This window comes from Ascaphus truei, chromosome 6 (genome assembly GCF_040206685.1).
Source record: "Ascaphus truei isolate aAscTru1 chromosome 6, aAscTru1.hap1, whole genome shotgun sequence".
In the NCBI taxonomy this organism is placed as follows: domain Eukaryota; kingdom Metazoa; phylum Chordata; class Amphibia; order Anura; family Ascaphidae; genus Ascaphus; species Ascaphus truei.
In genome coordinates, this window is record NC_134488.1 from 123,783,745 (window position 1) to 123,807,292 (window position 23,548).

Here is a 23,548-nt window from a genome sequence, read left to right on the forward strand (position 1 = left end):
GAGCGCGTGCAGTGTAAGGCCGTCCCGCACGCTTCCCGGCAAATATGGCGGCCTCGTGTGTCAGCGTTAGCTGACACGGAACATGCCTGCAGCGGGGGTACCGCTGGGAGGGAGAAGGGGTAGCGGAGACAGTCCCTGGAAGAGGTAAGGAGGGGTTGTGAGAGCCCTGCTTCCTTACAATAAGATCACTGCCATATTGATTGGGTTTGGATGTTCATACCTCACAGTCTTTCATTTGTGTTATTATGGTATTCAGAAAGAGTTATCGCAAGTCAGATACCGTTTGGTAGGAAAATTCCATACCGATCGAGTTAGCAGTGTCTTTTTGAGTGTTCTGCCCATGCGATCTGCCTGCAGTCTGTAAGAGCTGCTCAGAGAGAACTGCATCTCCCTGCACAGCTCTCATAGGCAACCGCACTGTTTTTATTTAAATGTTATTAACATATTACTAAAGCAGGGGGTCTCTGGACCTGAACACCTTTCATTTCCCTAGTACAGGTACCTGACCCCTTGCTTCCCTAGTACAGGTCTCCGTAGGGGGTGTCGACATCTCCGGCAAGTATAATTCTCACACGTCACGTGACGTGAACATTTAAATCTGCAGAAGATACCGGCACCCCAAACTGTATTTTTTTTTTAGGTTGCCAAATGATTGGCAACATGTTTATATATGCCCCTTTGAGGATATAGATAACCACATTGACGATCAATGCATTTTTTGGCAAATGTTTTTTTTTTTTTAAATGTAATTGTAATGTATTTAATTTTTTGGATGTTATTTTTTTAGGTTTTCCATTCATTGCCATTGTGTCAATTTACGCTCATATTGTGGGCATAGCTTACCACAGTGACAATCAATGGGTTTATTGCCTACTGTGTCATGTATTATACCAGGGATTGGCAACCTGCAGCTCTTTCAGCTGGCCAGCTGGCACTTCTACTCTCTGCTTTGCCACTGCCTGCAAAGAGCTTCCTCGTGCCTCCTTAAAGGCCGGCCTCCTCATGTCATCATGTGACTATGGAGGCAGAGTGTGGCTGTGTGGCAGTCATGGTAACCAGCCTAGCTGCAGAGTCTGTGCGGCCTCATACTCCCCCTTGCAGACTGTGGGAGAAGCAGAAACCCTCAAATGTCCTGCATAGACCCTCAGTGGTTTACATGCATGAAACAGTGTGTGCGTGTAAGTGGAGAATTGTGTATGTGTCTGTATGCAAGTGGAGATTTGTGTGTGTGTCTGTATGTAAGTGGGGAATTGTGTGTTTAAGTGTGTGTGTGTGTGTGTTTAAGTGTGTGTGTGTGTGTGTGTGTCCGTATGCAGGGCCTCCTACAGAAATCTTGGGGCCCAGGACAAATGCAAGGAGCAGGCCCCCCCATAGCACACCTACCATGACATTTTTTTTTAGGGTGCAACTTTTACTTAAATTGCAGTGTTGCGAGTCCTATTTCACACCCCGCGAGCCCCCCCATTTTACACCTTGCGAACACCCTCTATTTCCCTCCCTTTTCCCATGTATTTCTCTCCCCTCCATCTCACCTCTCACTCTCCCCTCTCCATCAATTACCCCACTCTCCCTCAATCCCTGCCCCCGCCTCATGTATTTCTCTCCCCTCCTTTCTCTTTTCCTCACTCCCTCTCCCCCCTCTCTCCTCCCCATCTCTCCTCTTCCCCTTCCGTCAATTACACCACTCTCACTCGATTCCCTCTCCCCTTCACATAATCCCCCCCATCAAAATACATACCAAAAAAACCCACAACCAATGCAAAAAACTTCCCACCCCCAAATACATAAAAAAAACCTACCTCCTCAATACATATAAAAAAGACAGCTAATACATATTAAAAAAAACCCAATACATATAAAAAAAACCCCAATGCGTATATAAAAAAACCCAATGCATATAAAACCCCTCCAACGCATATAAAAAAGCCCCAAGACATGTAAAGCAGCCCCCACTCCCTCCCAATACATATAAAAAGACCCCCCAATACATATTACAAGACCCTCACTCCCCCAATACATATAAAAAGACCGCCACTCCCCCCAATACATATAAATGCATATATATAAAAGCCTCAATGCATATAAAACCCACCCAATGCATATAAAAATCCCCAAGACATATAAAGAAGCCCCCACTCCCCCCAATACATATAACAAGACTTGTGGGAGGGGTTAACCCTTCATTACCTTAGCGGTTGTAATGAAGCTGCCTGTAAATGTACTTTTAATACATAGGATGGAAGTAGGGGGTCTCCGAAGATGATATTAATGCAGGGCAGCTCCAGAGACCCTCGTCTCCAATCCAATCTAGTAAGAATACATTTTCTCCACCAGAACCACATCGCGGATCCCATCTCACCACCATTTAGGTGACGAGATCAAAATCTGCGAGTTGCAGCCGCAATGTGCATATTGGAGCTACCTGAATAGCTCATGTTCTCAAAAAATGCGAGTGTAGCCCTCTTTCACCCCACCCAACATGATATTGGGGGGGGGGGTACACTTCTTCTGGTTACTGTACACGGTCTTGGTGCTGTGACCTGCTGGCAACCAGGAGGGCTGAGGGCTCCGCGGTGTTGTAGGGAGAACCAGGACAGGGACAGGAGGTGGTGTGGGACAGGTTACCTTGTGTTGTCATCTCATGGTGCACAGCGCTTCTAGACAGTAGGGATCCCCTAGGTATCTCCAGAGGAGAGACCCCCCACTGACACTCCATCCTCCTCACACTAGGAGCATGAACAGTGACACACACACAGCAGCTTCTTTCTGTTGTTCTTTATTCAGAGCAGCATACACAGCATACCGTAGTACAGCAACACAGCATAGGCCTGCTCTTGCTTCTCTGCCCTCTGCTTATGGCAGCATGATTTCCCTCCCTCTCACCCAGGTGGGGTAAGAGGGAGAGACCGCTTCTCTATCAGCTCTACTCAATATCTCTTCTCCTACTGACTCCTCTCCTTACTGATCACTTATTTTAGGAAACATGTCTCAATTTGAATATCCTCAGGGAGTGTCTCTAGCTTTGAATCATTACAACTCAAAGCTGGATACCGATTGGCTCACACATATCAGGAGGGGGTTCCAACCCATATCCACCCTTTGGATTAACATGCTCAAAGGTTGCTTAAGCCTGCCCCTGAATATTGCTACATACTCAGAGCTGAAATGCAAACAGGCTAACTGAAGGAATTAACCTTTCCACTGCCTGTTCTGACAGAGGAAAAGCCCAGAATTAGCAATAGCTGCCGAAGGCCAGGCTATACGAGGCTATACATTTTGAGCTAATGGTTGGTTTGACAATGCGAGAGTGCTACCGATCGGGAAGAAGCAGTTTTGTAGTGAGTTTGGCATCTTATCGGAGCTCTGTGAATAGGCACACATACAAACTGAAAAGTGCTCAAAGCTGTTGATAATTCACTTATCAAAGTTTACTGAATAGGCCCGATAGTGGGAATAAGCGTGTCAGACATGACATTAACAATTGCAGTAGATGGACAGAGTAAAGGGCGTATATTTGCAATTTTATGGATGTAAAAACTACAGGTTTTAGCTACAGTGTGAATGTGAGAGAAGAATGTGAGGGGTGAGTCGAGTGTGACCCCTAGGCAGTGTACTTGTGATACTGGGTGTATGATAGTTCTGCCAACTGTAATGTAGAAGGGGGCAGTAGGGCCAGGATTGGGAGGAAGTATGAGGAGCTCTGTCTTGGACATGTTAAGTTTGAGTCGACGGAGGGCAGTTTAGAGGCAAAAGGTAGGAGAGAGGGCAATAATTAGAGAGACAGGTCGGGTCAAGCTGGCTATTTTTGTGTAAGGGTATAACTGTTGCATGCTTGAAGGAGGCAGGAAAGGTACCAGAATAGATGGAGGAGTTGAAAATGTGTGCAAATTTAGGGATTAGAGTAGGAGCAAGAGGTTTGAGGAAACGGGAGGGAATGGGGTCAAGAGGGCATGATGTAGAGGGAGAAGAGATCAGTAGCGCAGCGCCCTCCTCTGTGACAGAGGAAAAGGAGTCGAGGAAGGCACGAAGAGCTTTAGGAAGGTGTGCAGAATGTGAGGCGGATATAGAGGGGACTTCTTGCAGAATAGAATTCCCCTTTGTCTTGAAATAGTCAGCAAAGTCCTGAGGTGAAATAGAGGAAGAAAGACAGGTAACACGGTGGTCTTAGTAGAGCATCAAAGACAGAAGAGTCTGCATGGGTTAGACTTGTGAGTGTTGATTTGTGACGAAAAGTAGGTTTGTTTAGCCTGGGAGAGGGCAGAATCGAAACTGGATAGCATACATTTGTAGTGAAGGAAGTCTGCGAGAGCATGAGATTTCCTCCTAAGATGTTCAGAGGAGCGAGTGCAGAAGCGGAGCATACTTGGGTGGCAGTTTAGCCAGGGTCTGGGGTTAGAAGGACGAGAACGGGAGAGAAAAAGAAGGGCATGTATAACAAGAGAAGAGGATAGGGCAGAATTGAAGTTTCTGACTAGGTTGTCAATCTGTAGCGGGGCTGAGAGACGAAAGGGAGGAGCGTAAAGTAGAGTCAAGTGCCGGGAGGTTAATGGAATGCAGGTTTCTGCAGAATATGGAGGTGGAGAAGGGGAGAAGTGAGAGAGAGAAAACAAGATAAGATGGTCGGAGAGAGGAAAGGGGGAAATGGAGAAGTCAGAGAATTAAAAGTTTAGTGAAAACCAGGGTTTGGCTATTACTGAACTTGGCTCTTTAAGAACCCTTGGTGCATGCCACCGGGGCCAGGTGCTTTATTTACTTTAATTTTATCAAGCCGCCTATCCACTTCCTCCTCAGTTAACTAATTGTTTGTTAATATAGTTGTGGCTTCTGCCTATTGCACTATTTTTGCAATTGGTTCCTCCTTGATAAATACAGAGACAAAGAATGTATTTAATACCTCTGCTTTTTCCTTATCTCCAATAATTTGCATGCCCTCCTCACAGTGAAAGGATCTTATATTCTCTTTATATTCTCTTTATCTAATCTTTTTGTTGTTAAGGTACTTAGGGGGCTGTGCACTAAGCTCCGTGCTTTTGCGTCTGGCTGAAAAAAAAAAGCACGTCCGATAAAAAGTGAAGCCGGAGACACGATTCACTAAGGCCTTGAGCCCATTTTCTATCGTATGTGCTCAAAACAGCCACAGCGTACGTGTTGGTTTTTTCCCCCCTGCTAGCGTTCTTAAACTTTATGTATGCTAGCTGATAGAAAAAAAGCCGCATGTAACATTTGCATGGAGTTTTGCCACCTCCATGCAAGGCTGTTACAGGCGATCGTACACTAAATAAATACATTTTAATAATAGTGTACATGAGCAGGGGGTCTACGGAGCTGAACCGCATTGGTTTCAGGTCCGGGACCCCCTACTTCAGGAGATACAGGCCCCGTTATGGGGTGCCGGTATCCCCTGCACTTTGAAAGCGTCCGCGTCACGTGACCGGGACATTTACATTCTGCAGGGGATACCGGCACCCCATAAAGGGGCCTGTATCTCCTGAAGTAGGGGGTCCCCGGACCTGAAACCAATGCGGTTCAGCTCCGGAGATCCCCTACACATCTACACTACTGTCAAAACACACATATCAATCAACAATCATTCCTTACCTTATATCTATATATAAGTATATATACTAATATATATGCAAATACAACTGTATGCTCATCTGCATGTCTTAGGCAGGTCTGCAACCCCGCCTTTCCCCATCATCACCCAGCATACAGCACTTCCACTGCAGCAAGGGATTCTGGGAAATGACATGCAAATGAGCACACAGTGTCACTTTTTGCCTCAAAAACCATTTTTAACATGGTACTAATATATATATAATTCCTTACTAATATCTGGATAATAGTTCTTTTGCACATTACTGTATTGTATGTGTTAGGGAGGTGTATTTAGTTAGAAATTGTAGTAGTTTATTTTTTTTTGGAGGCACAACATTGGTACTGCAGGCTCGCGGGGTACCCTAGGATGTCCGCGGGGACCCCCCGACTCCCGCGGGGACCCCAGCTTGGTGAGCCGGGACCCCCTGACCCCCGTGGGGTCAGCCGGGGACACCCGCGGGAGCCCCGGCCTCCCTCAGGGACCCCCGCGGGGTCAGCCGGGCACACCCGCTGGCCTGTTGTATGGGTTTTGCGCATGCAAAAATGTAAACAAAGAAATTTTTGAAAGTCCAGCTTTTTTATCATCTGTCTTTAGCTGGCGAGCTTTGTTGAATGCAACTTTCGCGTACGATAAGTTTGCGTAGCTTAGTGAATCCCGGAGAAGGGCAGAATTGAACGCAAACAGGTTATCGTACGAGCAAAGTTGGACTTTGAAAAATTTCCTGAAAAAAGCCAGTTTTAGAACGCAAAGTGCCTGTTTGCGTGGCTCTGTGAATCGTGTTCGGCGGAACATCACGTTCTAAGAGCACTTTGCGTTCTTTAAACGACTTATCACTGCTTAGTGCATAGCCCTCTTAAAGACTGTTTTATGGTTGATCTTACTTTCTACTGCAATCTTTTTTTCATCTTCTTTTTTTGTAGCTTCCCTCCCCCCCCCTCAAATTCTTTATTTTTGTTACTCATTCAGTAGTACAATATAGAATACAGAAAACATAGAAGATTTTCCACATCAGTATTAGGTAAATACCTATGATTTGGTATTCTGATAATGAGAATGATAAACCAACATAGTAAGTGTAACATTTTCCAGTAAAGATAACCAACTGAAAACCATATTAGGTATTTAACCAAATGGGTTCTGTATATTTACATAACAATAAAAAAAAGGGAAATACTAAAATAATAAAAGTAGGCTTGAGAGCAGAGTTATGTACGAGGGATTTACCCTCATAAAAGTATGGTAACAGTAGAACTGTGACAGAATACGGACCATTTTAATGGTAGATACTTTAGAGTGGCTGTACACCACGGTAACGTTGGATTGTTCCAGAAAATCTCACAAGACAGAGAGGAAATAATAAATGTTATATACATATCAGACCCTGGATGTATACATCTGCCATGGGAGCCAAGTCTCCTCAAACCTTTCCATATTTTATTTATAAAATGTTTTACCAAGAAGTAATACATTGAGAGTTACCTCTTGTTTCTAAGTATGTCCTGTGCATAGAGTTATGATGACAAATAATACCTGGTTACAATTACATAGTTACATAGGGGAACAGGGTATACATTATATACAAGACATTGCATGCACAGTTAGAGATAATATATATTATAGGTTATTATATTATAAGTGTATGTAACACAAATTACCCCAGGTGCTCAGATTAAGATGCACAATTATGACAATTGCTCTTTAGTACCATGTAATACGTAGTTTATGTTATAAACTGCCCATAACAATTAGAGAAATTAGACCGCTTACACCATGTATGTCTTATAATTATATACAAAGATTCAAGCAGGTGCTTAGGGAACTGGTATAACTATTTTTACAGAGGTGATCTAAGAAAGATCAGAAAGATTTCCCATATCTCTAGCACTCAATGCTGGGTAATAGTAGACAGACAGCAGTGGTCTTACAGATAATTGCTGTAGATCGGTCCAATGACCCATGAGAACCAGGAAGATCAAATAATAAAAGTAATAAAGTTTTATTTCATAATCACAATAGAAAGTTCATGTAAAGGTATAAAAACATATATATGTAACGATAAAATCCCCGTAGTCAAGTGGCTTATAGAGAGGCTGTTCAAGGTAAATACACTTCCAGCGATTTAATAATATGCAGCCAAATCTATATTGACATAATATAATACTATTGTAGTTCCCGCTCAGGATTAGCGGTTTATCTATGATACCATGTATCATGGTATATGAGCAATTGTCATAATTATGCACCTTAATCTGAGCACCTGGGGTAATTTGTGTAGACCCTATTTAAGGGACACATCCAGGGTGCTTAGACACCTCCTGAAGAAGCGCAATATAGCGCGAAACGCGTAGAGGGCTACCACACAGTTCCCACAAAGTAAAATGATACACTTTATGTGTTTGTGGGATTATTTCGGCATTTGAACCTCCCCAAAGACAAATCACTGCGAGCGCTGCTATAGCAAGGCATGCAGCTCTAATGTGAGGAACAGGCTCTTCCTGGTAGTCAACTTCTGGTTCACTTCCGGTTTAACAACCGCGTGGTGATCCGGGCTAGTTGGAGCAGGGGGGACTCTGCGGATCTCGTGGTGTTGATGTCGGCGGTGTGAGGGGAATCGGATTGATTAAGTGGCTGAACTTCCTGTAAGTTTTTAAGTTACTATGTGTAATAATAAATGTGAACTATTTCTTTGACGTCCTGCCTTATCTGTGCTCCTTTCTTTGTTCTATCTCTTTTACTTAGATTTTGTCACTTGTAATGGGATCTACAAAATAAGTGGAACAGCTGTACCCTCCAAAGTAACTCTCCAAGGTAACGGAACATACAATCAGATATAATATATATATATGAAAGAAAGAGCAGACAATTATACTGTATACTTATGACATTCTGCCTTTGATAACAGATTCATTCATTACAATATATTTATTGTTAAATTGGATTTCTTACACATGGGTAGCTTGCCCAGAAAGTATTTGAAGGTAAGACAGGAAAGATGAACTGTGCGCCTAGATACAAGTGATGCAATGCTAAGGCCTATTCAGGGATTTCAGAGGGAGTTGGTTGGGGGGTAGTTGTGTGCAGTCTGTTGGGAGAGACTGCAGTAAATAAGGTGTAATAGGGAGGGGGGGGGGGTTACAAGTGCAGGCTGACAAGCATGGGATCATAGTGTGATCAGAGTAGCTCACCGTTTGTTGTCTTGTATAGAAGAGTTTGCAGAAAGATGCAGTCTCCAGTCCACCTCTAGTCAAACTATAGTCTAACTATATATTCTCACTTAAAGATGATCACTTTAAGATGCATAATTTTAGATGCCAATGCTACCCTGACAATGCTTTCCCTTAAACTGGTATCACATTTATACATCTAAGCAGTCACGTGACCCTCCCCCCCAATAAATCTGTCTGTTACAAGTTGGACGCTTAGCAGCACACAATTAACAAAACAACTTTTGCTATTCAAAACATACTAGAGATCAATAATAAGGGCAGGGTGGGGTATTTCTTTTAAAACAGTCCTGCAACAAACAACAATTTTGCCATAGTAAATATGTCCATTGTTTGTTAGCCAGTTGTCTCTATGGGACAGTGTGTAGGACTTCCACAATCACTGTTAAAGGGGAATGTCCATGGATCCCTGGGTATTTTGATTTTTCATATGTGATCTATGGTATTTAGAACTTCGCCAGAAAGGTCTAATGAGCAGGCAGTCCCACCACACTTCCAACATACTTCAGAGGCTGTTGGAAACATTTTGTGTGGATCAGTGAGTAAAGACACTATCTACTGTATTCAATGACAGCAAGTTTGAATCAGGGGAACCTGGAACCTAGAGAGTCAGCTCTGGGACCCAGGGTCTGCATATGTATTACCAGGTGTAAATGTAAGATATGCGACATTAGAGATTTTTTGTGTTTTTACCTTTTCAGGGGTGCTGGGACCAGGAGATTGCTGGGCTATGAGTTTCAGGGTGGGTTTTGCGGAGAAAGTCTTGTCAGATTGTGACTATGTAGCGGGGTCCCCAAGTTATGGGATACCCCAAAGATGTACCCGGGTAGGATTCCCGGGTGCATTGAAGCACAGTGCTCCGGTCAAAATCCTACCCTGGAAACATTCTTGCGACTCACCACCAGGGTTCCCTGCTTCAGCACAAACGGGAAAGGTAAAACGGGGCATAGGGGATCAAGGTACCCCTGCAACATACACGGGGTCCCTAGTATAAGGTGGGATGCCTGATATATGCCCAGGTCACCCTGTATCCGGTAAAGGGGTTCAGGGGGTGCCCCAGCAATGTGATGAAGCTGTGAGGCTTTTATTTGTGTGCTAAATGTAAAGTCAGGTTTCTACAGTGTGGCAGGGATAAGGCTAGTAAGAATAGAGAGGATATATTCTTATTCTATCCCTGACACCTGCAAGGGGGACATTTTAACACAAAATACAGTGTAAAAGCATATTTTATTAAAGGGTACTGTAACAGGGGACTTATCCCTGTTCAGTAATGTGCCTTTAATCTAGCAGTGTGGTGGTTAACTTCTGGTAGTTAATTACTAAACACCACCTGCCTGATTGAGATGGCTTACAAAAGCCTGTCTGTTCAAACAGGAAGTGAGAACTCTTTAGCTGACACCTGAGCTGAACTTGGAGACACACTTGTTTTGAGCTCTGCCAAAGTTAGCAGAGCTGCTTTCAAGACACAAGGCCCAAATAAGATTTCTAAATCTGGATGCTGATTTTCTGTTCACGCTCAGTGCGGTTCCAGGAGAGCAGAGAAGCTTACTCTACAGCTGATAAACAGATAAGACTTTCATGATTAAGAGACTGCTTATACTGTATCTGCTTATTTTCATGCTATGTTTGGGGCTGGGGAGAAATGCTTGACTAGGGAGATGTGAATTGGTTGCATAGTGTTTTCACTAGAATTACTCCCAAGTGAATGGAAGCTATGTTCCCCCCCCTGTGTTTGGATAATTTTCCTGATGAAAAGGAACAGGCACAACAAAAGCCTATTATAATTTCACGTTATAAAGCCTCCTAATTGCGTACCTCTGTGAACGTCCGTCCACAGGTACATTTAATAAAGGTATATATGTTTGATGCACTGTAAATGAGGCACAAGGATGGAAAGGGTCCCTGTAGCTGCGGTGATCCCTAGGTAACATAGGGGTGTATGGTATCCCCAGACCGGTCCCGGGCTCCCTAGTATGAGGGGTCACGGAGTACTCCAGCTAGGTGATAAAGCTAAGAGGTTTTTATTAAAATGTAAATCAGCAGAGTGTAAGGTACATTTTATTAGCAAAGTGTATTGAAACATATGCTTGTGCAAGCCTTAGCCATTTTGCATAGGAGACATGATGGCTACCAAGCCTTCTAGCTTCAAAGGCAGTCAAGGATGTAGAGGTGTGAGAGACATTTGTTCAGGATGGCTCAGAGAAGCACCTACATCCTCAGATGAAAGGATGCATGGGCATATCCATGTGGCCTACCCCAGACAGGCAGGAGTCAATCACCGTGGGGGGCATAGGGGAAAGCAGAGGCAGAAGGACCATATGTCACCTGACCCTGTGGACAGTCAGAGGTTAAAGAAACCACGTTTAGTAGGCTCAGATTGATGGCTAGGGAAATCTCTTAGGCCCCTGATAGGGAGAGGGTTTTTTTTTTTTTAGAGGTTTTAAAAGCCCTTACGCAGCTCAAATCTGGCTGTTCTCCAAGTCCTCTCAGATTTTCAGTTCTAAGTCTCTCTAAAAGGTTTTTAAAGTGTTTTCAGCGAGAAAGAAGCCAGGCTCTGCTTCAGCAAAGTCTGCCTGGAATCTTTGCAGTTTCAAGACTATTGAGGGGTAAACTTCTGGATGTGCACCTAGGAAGTATAGTTGTGTTACCCCAGTCCCAAGTAAGTGTGCTTTTATCTGTATTTTGTGCAACAATGTGTGTTTGCCTATTTTAAGTGAATAAATTACAATTTATTTCATCATCTCGGTTTGCTCAATTAAATGATCCTGGTAAAAAAAAAGGTGTGAGTACCTGTTCTCCCGTCACAATGTATTCCTTAGTTTATTCAAATCTGCCTTTCTATAATATAGAGCCTTTGTTGAACCCGTGTAATATGGGTTTTGATCATTTATTTAAAACGAGACCATGCTATAATTACTGCTTCCCAAATGTTTCCTGATGAATATTTGTTATTACTTCTACATTGTTTGATATTACCAAATCCAGGAAAAAGTTTGCGCACCCCAGATTAGTGTAAAAACTATAAACTCTCAGCACACCCAACACATTGGAGTCTTATCCAGCACTGAGAGGGGTTATGAATGATTGGTCCAGCTAATCTCGGTATGTCCTTTGTGTGATGTGTAACCTCTCCTTACAGAATGTCCACTTCTCATGCCAATATTTAGCACCCTTTTATGGATCTGTGCTGTATATGGAGAAATACAACAAATCACTGTAAAAGCAGCAGAATCTAGTGCAGGGGTGCGCAAACTGGGGGGCGCGAGATTTTCTAGGGTGGGGGTGGGGGGGAGGGAAACGCAGTGCTAACAGAGGTCCAGCACTCTTCCCCAAAGTACAGTATTTAAATTAAATGCCAGGGCACCGAGAAGGGCCTCTGTAAATTCCCTTACCTTGGCTTCAGGCGACGTGGCGTCAAATGACTTTGCGGGGTCACGTGACTTATCTAGTGTAAAAATGATAAACTCTCAACACACCCAACACATTGGAGTCTTATCCAGCACTGAGAGGGGTTATGAATGATTGGTCCAACTAATCTCTGTACGTCCTTTTTGTGACGTGTAACCTCTCTTTACCGAATGTCCATCTCTCATGCATTTTGAGCTATGTGCTAGCAGTTGCCCAGTGACCTGTGATAATTACCAGTCCCCACTTCTGATCTGCACCCTGGGGTGCAAGCCGGGATGTGCCTGTGATGCAGGATACATACTGTTATTGACGGGATCCTCTTATTGTGTGGAAAAGTACCAGTGTCCCGTCAGCGAAGGTAATACAACTTACTACTAATAGGAAAATGGAAACTGGGTCCTACACAAGTATTTCAGCCTGGACCCACTGTGATAAGGTGACATGTGGTACCTTATCTGTCTGTCCTATTTCATCTAATTTTCTCTAAAAGAAGTCGGCATCACAATTCAAAATAATGGCTCTAATCCACGAAATGGTGCTAATCTTTAGCCCGCCTCGGCTCCCATTCAAATGTATAGGAGTAATGGCGTGCCAATATTTAGCACCCTTTTATGGATCTGTGCTGTATATGGAGAAATACAACGAATCACTGTAAAAGCAGCAGAATCTAGTGCAGGGGTGCGCAAACTGGGGGGGGGGGGGAGGTGCTAGATTTCCTGGGGGTGGGGGGGGTTGGGAGGAGTGCAGTGCTAACAGAGGTCCAGCATTCTTCCCCAAAGTACATTATTTAAATTAAATGCCGGGGGACTGAGCAAGGCCTCTGTAAATTCTCGTACCTTGGCTTCAGTCGATGTGGCTTCAAATGACGTTGCAGGGTCACTTGACGTCACGTTGCCATGGCATAGCCAAGGTAAGGGGGGGGAGCAGGGAGGCGCAGAGGAAAAAATTTGCGCACCCCTGATTAGTGTTAAAATGATAAACTCTCAACACACCCAACACATTGGAGTCTTATCCAGCACTGAGAGGGGTTATGAATGATTGGTCCAGCTAATCTCGGTATGTCCTTTGTGTGATGTGTAACCTCTCCTTACAGAATGTCCACCTCACATGCACTTTAAGTCATGTGCTAGCAGTTGCCCATTGACCTGTGATAATTACCAGTCCCCACCTCTGATCTGCACCCTGGGGTGCAAGCCGGGATGTGTCTGTGATGCAGGATACATACTGTTATTGACGGGATCCTCTTCTTGTGTGGAAAAGAACCAGTGTCCCATCAGCAAAGGTAATACAACTTACTACTAATAGGAAAAGGGAAACTGGGTCCTACACAAGTATTTCACTCTGGACCCACTGTGATAAGGTGACATGTGGTACCTTTGTCTCCGGTCTGTCCTATTTTAACTAATTTTCTCTAAAAGAAGTCGGCATCACAATTCAAAATAATGGCTCTAATCCACGAAATGGTGCTAACCTTTAGCCCGCCTCAGCTCCCATTCAAATGTATAGGAGTAATGGCGTGACAATGTTTAGCACCCTTTTATGGATCTGGTCAATGACTTGAGGGAGTATTCACTACATAGTTTTAGCCTTTATAGCTCCATTTCAGTGAATTGTTGTTAAATAGTGAAGGTGGCTTCCAGTCTTTTCTAAAATTAAAAAGTGGATTTGTGGTAGGTTCCGATAATTTTTTTGGTGACCAATAATACACTTTTTTTTTTTGTTTCAATCTTATTTATTGTGTTTTCTGGGATATACAGATTGTTACAGAGCAGTAGAAGCGTTTACATTAGGAACAACAGACGGTGTACATGGCATAATCTTGCAACTCTATATTTGGGTTTATTATCTGTTAACATTTTGTGATTTTGAGAGATCTAACAGGCTTTAAACCCGTTTGTCCCATTGTTTTGCTGTAGATGCGCCCAAATCTGCAATCACTGAGAGAAATTTAAAGTGGACAACGAGAGATACGAAAAAAGGTAAAGAGGAGAGAGAGAGACAGGGAGAAGGGGACGAGACATGGGGAAGGGTGGGGGAAGGAGGGTGGGGAGGGGGGCAGGCTTGGTAGAGCGTGAAGAGATGGTGGGGATGGGGGAGGGGAGGAGAAGGAGGGGGAACAAGTTGTCCCCTCTCTCCCTTCCGCCCAGCAGCCCCCCCATGCCCAGTTCACTCAGCCCCGTCCTATCTATATGGCCTTCTGCTTTTATTTTCAGGGAAGAGATTTTTTACCTTCTATTGGTTTCTATGTTTTCCTATCTCTGGATATAATACACAAGATATAACAGTGCTGCACACCAAAGAGAAATCAAAGAGGGGCAAGATACTTGCAATTTTATACCGGTGCTCCTGGTTCAGGGAAAACCTGTCTAAAGATACCCTGAGCATAAAAATAAGATAGATGATCCAAGGCACTACAGATTTTAAAGAGATTTATTGCGTCCAAACAGCACGACGTTTCGACCTTCTCAGAGATCTTTCTCCCTTGTCACTAGAGAAAGACCTCTGAGAAGGTCGAAACGTTGTGCTGTTTGGACGCAATAAATCTCTTGAAAGTCCGTATTGCCTTGGATCATCTATCTTATTCCTAGCTCTGGAGCCATGGCTCCCACGTTTTGTCAAACTGTTCGGTGGTTTGTTTCAGTTGGGCTGTTAGTTTTTTCCATAGACATTACCTTGTTTATTCTGTTAGTCGACAGTAAAGTGAGTGTAGTGCTCAACAATTGGAGATAGTTCCATCTGTAGAAAATATATGATTAAGTGTCCAGATGAAGATGGAGTGTCCATAATATGACAATGTAATTGAACTGGAAGGGATAAGTGTCTAGTGGAGTCCGCATGTCATCTACAACTATGTACACTTCAATAAACACCCAACCAGTATATGAAAATATATAAGATAATGTCCGTTGTGTACAGGATATGTAGTAAGGCACTGCGGCACTTTACCTGTACACTCCATGGGACACTCGCATCATCTGGTGCAATCCATCCGGTGTAGATTCAAGGTAGTAGTGGGTGTAGGTAGAGCACAGCCGAAGAAATCCTGCTTCTGGTATCCAGAGAAGGAAAATAGCCAGGCAACTCCAAACTGAATAAATGATTGATTTATTGCAAGCTAGAAATACAGTAAAAACGGACTACATGAACGCACCTACGCGTTTCATGCAACAGCACTTTATCAAGGTGTACAAGGTAGTGAAAAGGCTGCTATTTTATATTCACGAGAGCTGTCCGTCGCACCGTCAGGATGACGTCATCAGCGCGCATCCGCAGACGTCATCGCGCTGACGTCACGTACATCCCCATAGGCCGTGCAGGTCAGGTGGTATGTGATTTTTTTCTTTTAATAAACTTTATTCATATACAACAGTACAAAAGACAATACATTGTTAAAAAAACACAGAAAACTTGTTGCTTAAACAGCAGCAACCCTGAAGTAATATATGGTAATGAAGGCATGTAAAGACACAAAATAATACAATAAGTTATAACATATAAGTAATAATAATATCAAACATATCATATATGTGTGATCATTGTTAGTATATCCAAGCCTTTTTAACAACATATATACAGTGAGGGCAATTATTAAAAACCTTGTAGTTCACAGAGGACAAATGTCAGTATGCGTGGAATTTATACAACCAAAATAGAACCATTGTGGTCTCATATACCCCCATATAAAGAGAGTGAGTGTATTAATTCAGTTATGATTGTGTTACATAAGTAATTAAACCCACACATACTGACAGAGTTTGTTAGAATTTTAATAAAGACCCTATAATAACACAAACAGGATAAACATGAACATTGATTGGGAAAGCATGAAAACCAAGTATATAAAATAAATTAAATAAATTGATGATTTAAATGATTAATATTGTAAATGATGATATAATGACAAAAATAATAAAAATAATAAAAAATATATATGTATGCACCAAAAAAATATATTATTACGTATGGTAAAAAACCATAATAAATGATTTATAATAAATATAGCTGGAACATAAATTGGTAACACAATAAATATAATTTATATATAATTGAAGTTACAAAAAATGACTCAAATCCCTATCAATGTTCATGCCTAGAGGTGCTCTTGTTGATAATGAGTTGGATAATGTTTTGGCACGCTTAAAAATAACATTCAGGCCTGCCGCAACATAAGGCTTTAGAACAGGATCTAAAGATAACACATGTTATGTTTAAGAGTGCCAAAACATTATCCAACTCATTATCACTAAGTCTTTTTGGATCAACAAATGTTGAAGGACCCTTGCTGTCCAAGGGATCATACTCTTGCACTCATTGCAATGTATGTCCTAAAATAAATCAAAGCAAAACACTTTGTTCATTTGTTACAAGAATGACGTATAATATAAAGTCCTTTATTAATTGTAACTCTACTTTTATTATTTATCTGTTAAAATGTGGATGCGGCCGACAGTATGTCGGAAGGACTACTAGGTGTTTAAAAGTTAGGATGCTTGAGCATCTAAGACTCATTAATAACGGAGATCAAAATCACCCCGTATCCAAACATTTTGCCAGTTGTCCCAATGGCAGTAAGGGCACTTTCACATTTCAGGGCATTGAACATATCCCAATGCCCCCAAGGGGTGGGGACTAAACAGTTGGACAGACGTGAAGCTTACTGGATTTTCACCTTGAGAACAAGAGCACCTATAGGCATGAACATTGATAGGGATTTGAGTCATTTTTGTAACTTCAATTATATATAAATTATAAATTATATTTATTGTGTTACCAATTTATGCTCCAGCTATATTTATTATAAATCATTTATTATGGTTTTTTACCATAAGTAATAATATATTTTTTTGTGCATAAATATATATATTTTATTATTTTTGCCATTATATCATTATTTACAATATTAATAATTTAATTCATCAATTTATTTAATTTATGTTATATACTTGCTTTTCATTCTTTCCCAATCAATATTCATGTTTATCCTGTTTCTGTTATTATAGGGTCTTTATTACAATTCTTACAAACTCTGTCAGTATGGGTGGGTTTAATTACTTATGTATCACAATCATAACTGAATGAATACAGTCACTCCCTTTATATGGGGTATATGAGACCACAATGGTTCTATTTTGGTTGTATAAATTCCACGCATACTGACATTTGTCCTCTGTGAACTACAAGGTTTATAATAATTGCCCTGACTGTATATATGTTGTTAAAAAGGCTTGGATATACTAACAATGATCACACATATATGATATGTTTGATATTATTATTACTTATATGTTATGACTTGTATTATTTTGTGTCTTTACATGCCTTCATTACCATATATTACTTCAGGGTTGCTGCTGTTTAAGCAACAAGTTTTCTGTGTTTTTTTAACAATGTATTGTCTTTTGTACTGTTGTATATGAATAAAGTTTATTAAAAGAAAAAATCACATACCACCTGACCTGCACGGCCTATGGGGATGTACGTGATGTCAATGCGACGATGTTTGCAGACGCCGCTGATGACGTCATCCTGACGGTGCGACGGACAGCTCTCGTGAGTATAAAATAGCAGCCTTTTCACTACCTTGTACACCTTGATAAAGTGCTGTTGCATGAAACGCGTAGGTGCGTTCATGTAGTCCGTTTTTACTGTATTTCTAGCTTGCAATAAATCAATCATTTATTCAGTTTGGAGTTGCCTGGCTATTTTCCCCTCTCTGGATACCAGAAGCAGGATTTCTTCGGCTGTGCTCTATCTACACCCACTACTACCTTTATTCTTTTAGTGACAGTTCTTCTGGAAGGGGTGTTGATTTTTTTCCATGTCACGGCTATGGATCAGCTTGCAGCAGTTAGGATAAAGGAGACCAGCCGCTTCATGGGTGCTGCCAGGTTTTCCATCTGGCTTAGCCAACAAGAAAGTCAACTGGTCTAGGGGGATTTTTAATTCTGTGACTTCTAGTATTATATTTTAGACCATAGTCCAGAATTTCTGGATCAGCGGGCATGTCCACCAAATTTGGGCCATCTCTCCTCTTAGACCGCACCCTCTCCAGCATAGATTGGGTGTTCCAGGGAAGATCTGGCTTAGCCTACTAGGAGTTAGATACCATTGAAATAAGATTTTGTTGATATTTTCCTTCGTTATTGTGCAAGTTGAAGTTTTAGCTACCGATTCCCAGATATCCTCCCAGTGTTCCCTATCTATCTCAACCTTGAGGTCTTCAGCCTATATTAGCATGTAGTTATGATCCGGAGTATTTACTGACGACTCTATTCCTGCGTATGTTCCTGATATTAGGCCTCTCTGGTAGGTGCCTTTTTTACAGTATGTTTCAAATTTGGATAGATTTGAGAAGCTCGCTCTTTGAGAAATTGTTGTGAGGAAATGTCAATTTGGAGAAATTTGAAAAGATGGAAATCCTGTGTTTGGTATTTGTTTTAAAGTTCCTGGAAAGACATGACCTTCCCCTTCTCTACCAGGTCAGCTGCTATTTTGATATTGAGATTTTGAAATTGGACGAATTGTCTTTGGGAACATCCAGGTGGGAATTCTGGATTATTGAAAGTAGGGGTTAGCTGAGATCGGGAGGGCGCTAATGCATATTTCCCCTTATTTTTGGACCATATATTTCACGTGCACCTCATCTATCCCAAGTCAAACCTCCCGCTAGCGTCTCCCCGATCCCTGGGGACCACAGAGCCGCTGTGAGAGACAGGGGTCTCGCGTAGTAAGCTTCAATTGCTAACCAGCAGCAAGTCCTGGGTCATTATTCCATAACACTACTTGTTTTAATTGGGCTGATTGATAATACTTAATACAAAATGGCGGACTAAAGTAGTCAAACAAAATGGCTTCTTAGACCCTAATGCTATTTACATCAGACCCCCTAATGTCTCAACTTTGTCAGTCCCTCCTCTGATTCTTTAAAACATTGTTTTTTTGAGAATTATTGCCATGATTTTAGTCCAGAAACACGTAGGAAGGCACAGGGGTGCTCCATCATCTGATAATGCTTGAGGGTATAGGATAGTGCAAGAGGGTGCCTGCCAAATGTAGTCATAGTCTCGTATGGCGTTGCGGCCAAATTATTTTCCAGAGTTAGAACACTGTACTTGGCATCTTCTTTCTTCAAGGGACTGCTGTAGATTGGACCTGCAAACAATGGCATCAGGTCTGCAGAGGGGGTAGCATATTTGTGGGTCATACCTTTGACAAATGTGACACAAACATAGATGACTATGAGTATCACAAGTACACACATACCGCATTCAAAAATTTCACTCCCAGTGATCCTACCAATCCACCAAGCCCCAAAGGGTCCCATTCTGCATCTCCTTTTGATGTCTAAAATATAATCTAAAGCCATTCTGTTTTGTAAGGCCATAAGCCTGATCTGATGCACTGGCTGTAGTGGTGTGATTGAGGACATCATCTAACACATCTGTTAATGTATTAAGCCTGTCATATAGTAACCCAACTCTTACATTTGGAAATAAACTAGCCCAAAATTGTTCTTTCCATAAACTACTTTTTAGCCCTGAAATATTTGGTGTTATTCTCTTGTTTCTGGTTGTTGGAAGCACTTGACCCATAAATTGATTGGTGTTGCTAGTGTGTAAAAATGGAAACATACAGAAATTATACACAAAATGCTAAAAAACCTTATTTTATGCAAGTTACCTTTCTGCTGCTAGCTAAAGAAAATGGCATCTATCTCTACCATCATATATTTGGAGAATTAGCACAACATTCTATTACTGAGAATTGAGGGGGGTTGGTATCTGTGGAAGTGAATGCATGATCATCACCCCTGTACGCATCATATACATCATTCACTCAGAACAAAAAATGTCTGCGATGGTCAAAATGACTGACTTATGATCCTTTCCTTGTGGCTGACACACGCCCCTGGGTGACCCCCTCCTCTCGGTGGGGGTGCAACACACTTCTGGATCAAAGTTTTGCTGCACATGACGCATACATAGAGTGATGAGTACTGCCAAAACACATACAAGAGCATTCACAAGCCCCACTTCCAGGAAACGAATAGACTTTGTGATGTTTGTTAGTTAGATGCTTTGTGTAGTGTTACCTTGACCATGGTGATAGATATCTGCGATGTATAAGGAACACAGGGCCTCATGCAGAGAGCATCGAATTTTAAAAATGGCGAATTTCAGAAAAAGTAGCTTTTTTGGAGAGTTTTATTCTCCATATGCAGAAAAGTTCGAATTCTGCTATGTTTAACATGGATGCGTGTGGCGAGTTTAATTGTGGCGCCATCTTATTGCCAACTTTTCCTGGCGCGGTAAAAATGAGAAAATCGCGCCATTTTCCTGGCGCGAACAGCCGCTACATGCCGTTCGTACCTCTCTGCATTCGGAGAGTTTTAAAAATGGCGAGATGGAGGTTCTCGCCAGCCGCGAGGCGAGTTTTAGAAATAGAAAAAAAAATTGGCGCGTTTTTCGTAACTCGCCATTTTCTGCCGTTTTCTGCACGAAATTGTACAAAAAATGGCGAGTTTTGAAATAACGATGCTCTCTGCATGAGGCCCACAGGCAGATGAGTATTGCTGACAAGGCTCTGCAGAGCATTCCCACTACAATCTTGTCATCTCTCTGTGGGTTATACCTTCGCAAACCCAATGGTGCATACATCTTAAAATTCTAACTTAAACACACTCTAAAAGAATAAAAATATTGAGTCCTTGAAATAAAAATGAAATGTTCTGATAAGACAGGGCCACAGCCTGGTGTCTTATTTTCCGCGTGGGTTAACTGTCAGGGTGTTTATTTTTACCCTTCAAAACGTTAACTTGATGCGGCTGTGCTTTAGGTGACTTTGGTCTTTGGTGGAGCTGGAAAGAGTTTTATATGAGCCACGTGAATCCAACAAGAAATCTCTGACACATTAATTGCGGTATTAGTGGTGAGAAGTATTTGAAATGGTCTTTTCATCTGGGGTGAAGAGCGTGCTTGCGTAGGAAATACTTGACCTTTTAACTTTGTCTTATGCCTAGAGAGACTCAAAAAATCTATTAGTTGCATACAATAAAAAAAGGAACACAAGAGCGTACCAAAGTAAGAGTAATAAAGTGTATTACCAAGTATAGAAAATAGTAAACACTTACATAGAATATAACTTTAATACGTCTCGATCTAAACGATATCTTCTTTAGTAGGGCATCACTCAAGAGGGTATACAGGGGCAATGTCAATCCTTCCAGATAGCAGTCCCGCGCGCTTGGGCTGACTGTAGCGCTATCCGCAATCTGACCTCCACGAGTGTGAGCGTGGTTGGGAGCGTAGTGCGCATGCGTAGAATGAAGCCCTCCGTAGCTGTCTTTGGATGCCTGTCCGTTTTGATAATCGCGACCGGGAAAGATACACTTGTGTGTATGCTAGCTAACAAGGTATGTGAAAGCCGGCAACACAACTCATGATGCGTTTCGTATACCAAGTATACTTCATCAGGCTATACTTATTAATTGTTTTATTACCAATAGATGGTCCTTAATTTGTTCCTTTGGACTACTGATAGTCATAAGTCATCCCGTAAGTATCTCATTGGGAGATAATTTATACCTAGGAATAAATTCTTGCATCAATGTGTTTACTACTGTCTTAAAATCCGCATATAGACAGAGGTATCCCCTATTAACGCTCCTCACATTTAAAACTAAGCAGCTAATGTTGACTTGACTGTTCTACAATCTAAGTTCCTAAGACTTTGGGGCCTCAGCCACTGTCAAACCAACTGCTTCCATAGTCAACTCTATCCTTTCTTCAGGCCATTTCCCTAAGACCTGGAAAAACTGCCAGAGTTGTCCCAATCTTCAAAAGTGGGGACAAAAACACTGTCTCAAACTACAGGCCAATATCTCTATCCCAATATTCACTTGCTCCCATTCATGCCTCACTGACATCTCCTCCAATTCAAATGGTATCAACCTTTGCATTAAATACTAACTAACCTTAAAACTCGCCCCACAAATCAAGCATCCCAATAGCCTGCACTCATGGCTATTATCCCACACCAAGTCACTCCTACCACCCATTGTGGCCAAGTACTGCCATCTACAGCACTTATTCCCTCACCTGCTATCTCTGTAAATTCCCCTCAAACCTTAGATTGGAAGCTCTTCAGGGCAGGGATTTCCTTTCCTATTGTCTGATTTTGCTGCACTTACTATTCTATATAATTCCCTCTACTGTATTCTTTGTGAAGTGCTGAGAACATTTTTGACGCTACATATAAATAAAGTCATACACTACAATACAATACTATCCAAAGTCATAGACAAAGAATGTGTTCACTCTACTGTAACTATTCTGCTAAAAATGTGAAATGCCTTGTATATAATGTATTCCCTGCTCACTTATGTAACTGCATTTGCAACTATGTATCACCTGTCCTTTAACTCTATGCCCAGGACACACGCAAAAACGAGGGGTGACTCCCAATGCACCACTTCCTGGCAAAACATTCTACAAATAAATAAATAAATTTGCAACTAGGATGTTGTTTGCTTAATCAGCAGAATTCGAATGATATATTATACAGTGATTTTAACAATAACTACTGCTTATAATAAAATGGGACAACTATGGAAAAAATAAATGGTTAAAAGTTATAAAATACATCACATATTCAGTTGATAGTCAAATGCTTTTGTATAGGACTTCACACTAATTTCTTGTAATATAATCTCTTTGCACAGTGCTGAGCACACGGCCAGCTTTATATTTTTAAAGACACTCAGCCTTATTCATTTGACTAAAAAATTATTTCAGAGCTTCTTTATCTTGGGCAATTAGCCAGCCTGGGCGTTGTGCCACGTTGGTTCTTTCTAGGCGTTTCGCCAAATAACCTTGAGATAAGCTGACCTAGCAGATCACAAAACAGCTTCTCCTGTTTCTAATATTAATTACTGGATTGGAACTTCATCTTAAAGTTAAAAATGGAGCTTCCTCCACAGCCCTAAAAACAAAAAAAAATTATGGTCTCTCAAAAAATAAAAAAGGGGACATTTAAACAAATGAGGTTAGATAGCTTATGAACACACAATATATAATTTAAACAATACGTGTGAGCTTTTACTAGCATATTTTAAAAAAAAATATTCCCAACATATCCTAATCCTATAGAAATGCAATTGACGTGTTTTTACTGGTTTACACACATAGAAAGCACAATACAGACACACAAAGAACAGAGACACAAAACTTCTCTCATGCACAGCCAATCAACATCACAAAAATAACAAACAAATAAAAGAAAGAAAAATATTTCTCACCTATTTACAAAACAATTTCAT

General features: G+C 41.6%; 1 protein-coding gene across 1 annotated transcript in view; it reads left to right on the forward strand.

Moving 5' to 3' along the window:
- The window catches only part of LOC142497828 (zonadhesin-like), a 162,464-nt gene that overhangs the window by 71,310 nt on the left and 67,606 nt on the right, over nt 1-23,548 (forward strand). Inside the window, exons 15-17 of the mRNA XM_075606185.1 lie at nt 8,339-8,407; nt 13,325-13,513; nt 14,148-14,210. Coding sequence (XP_075462300.1) covers nt 8,339-8,407; nt 13,325-13,513; nt 14,148-14,210 — 321 coding nt within the window. The remainder of the gene's footprint in view (nt 1-8,338; nt 8,408-13,324; nt 13,514-14,147; nt 14,211-23,548) is intronic.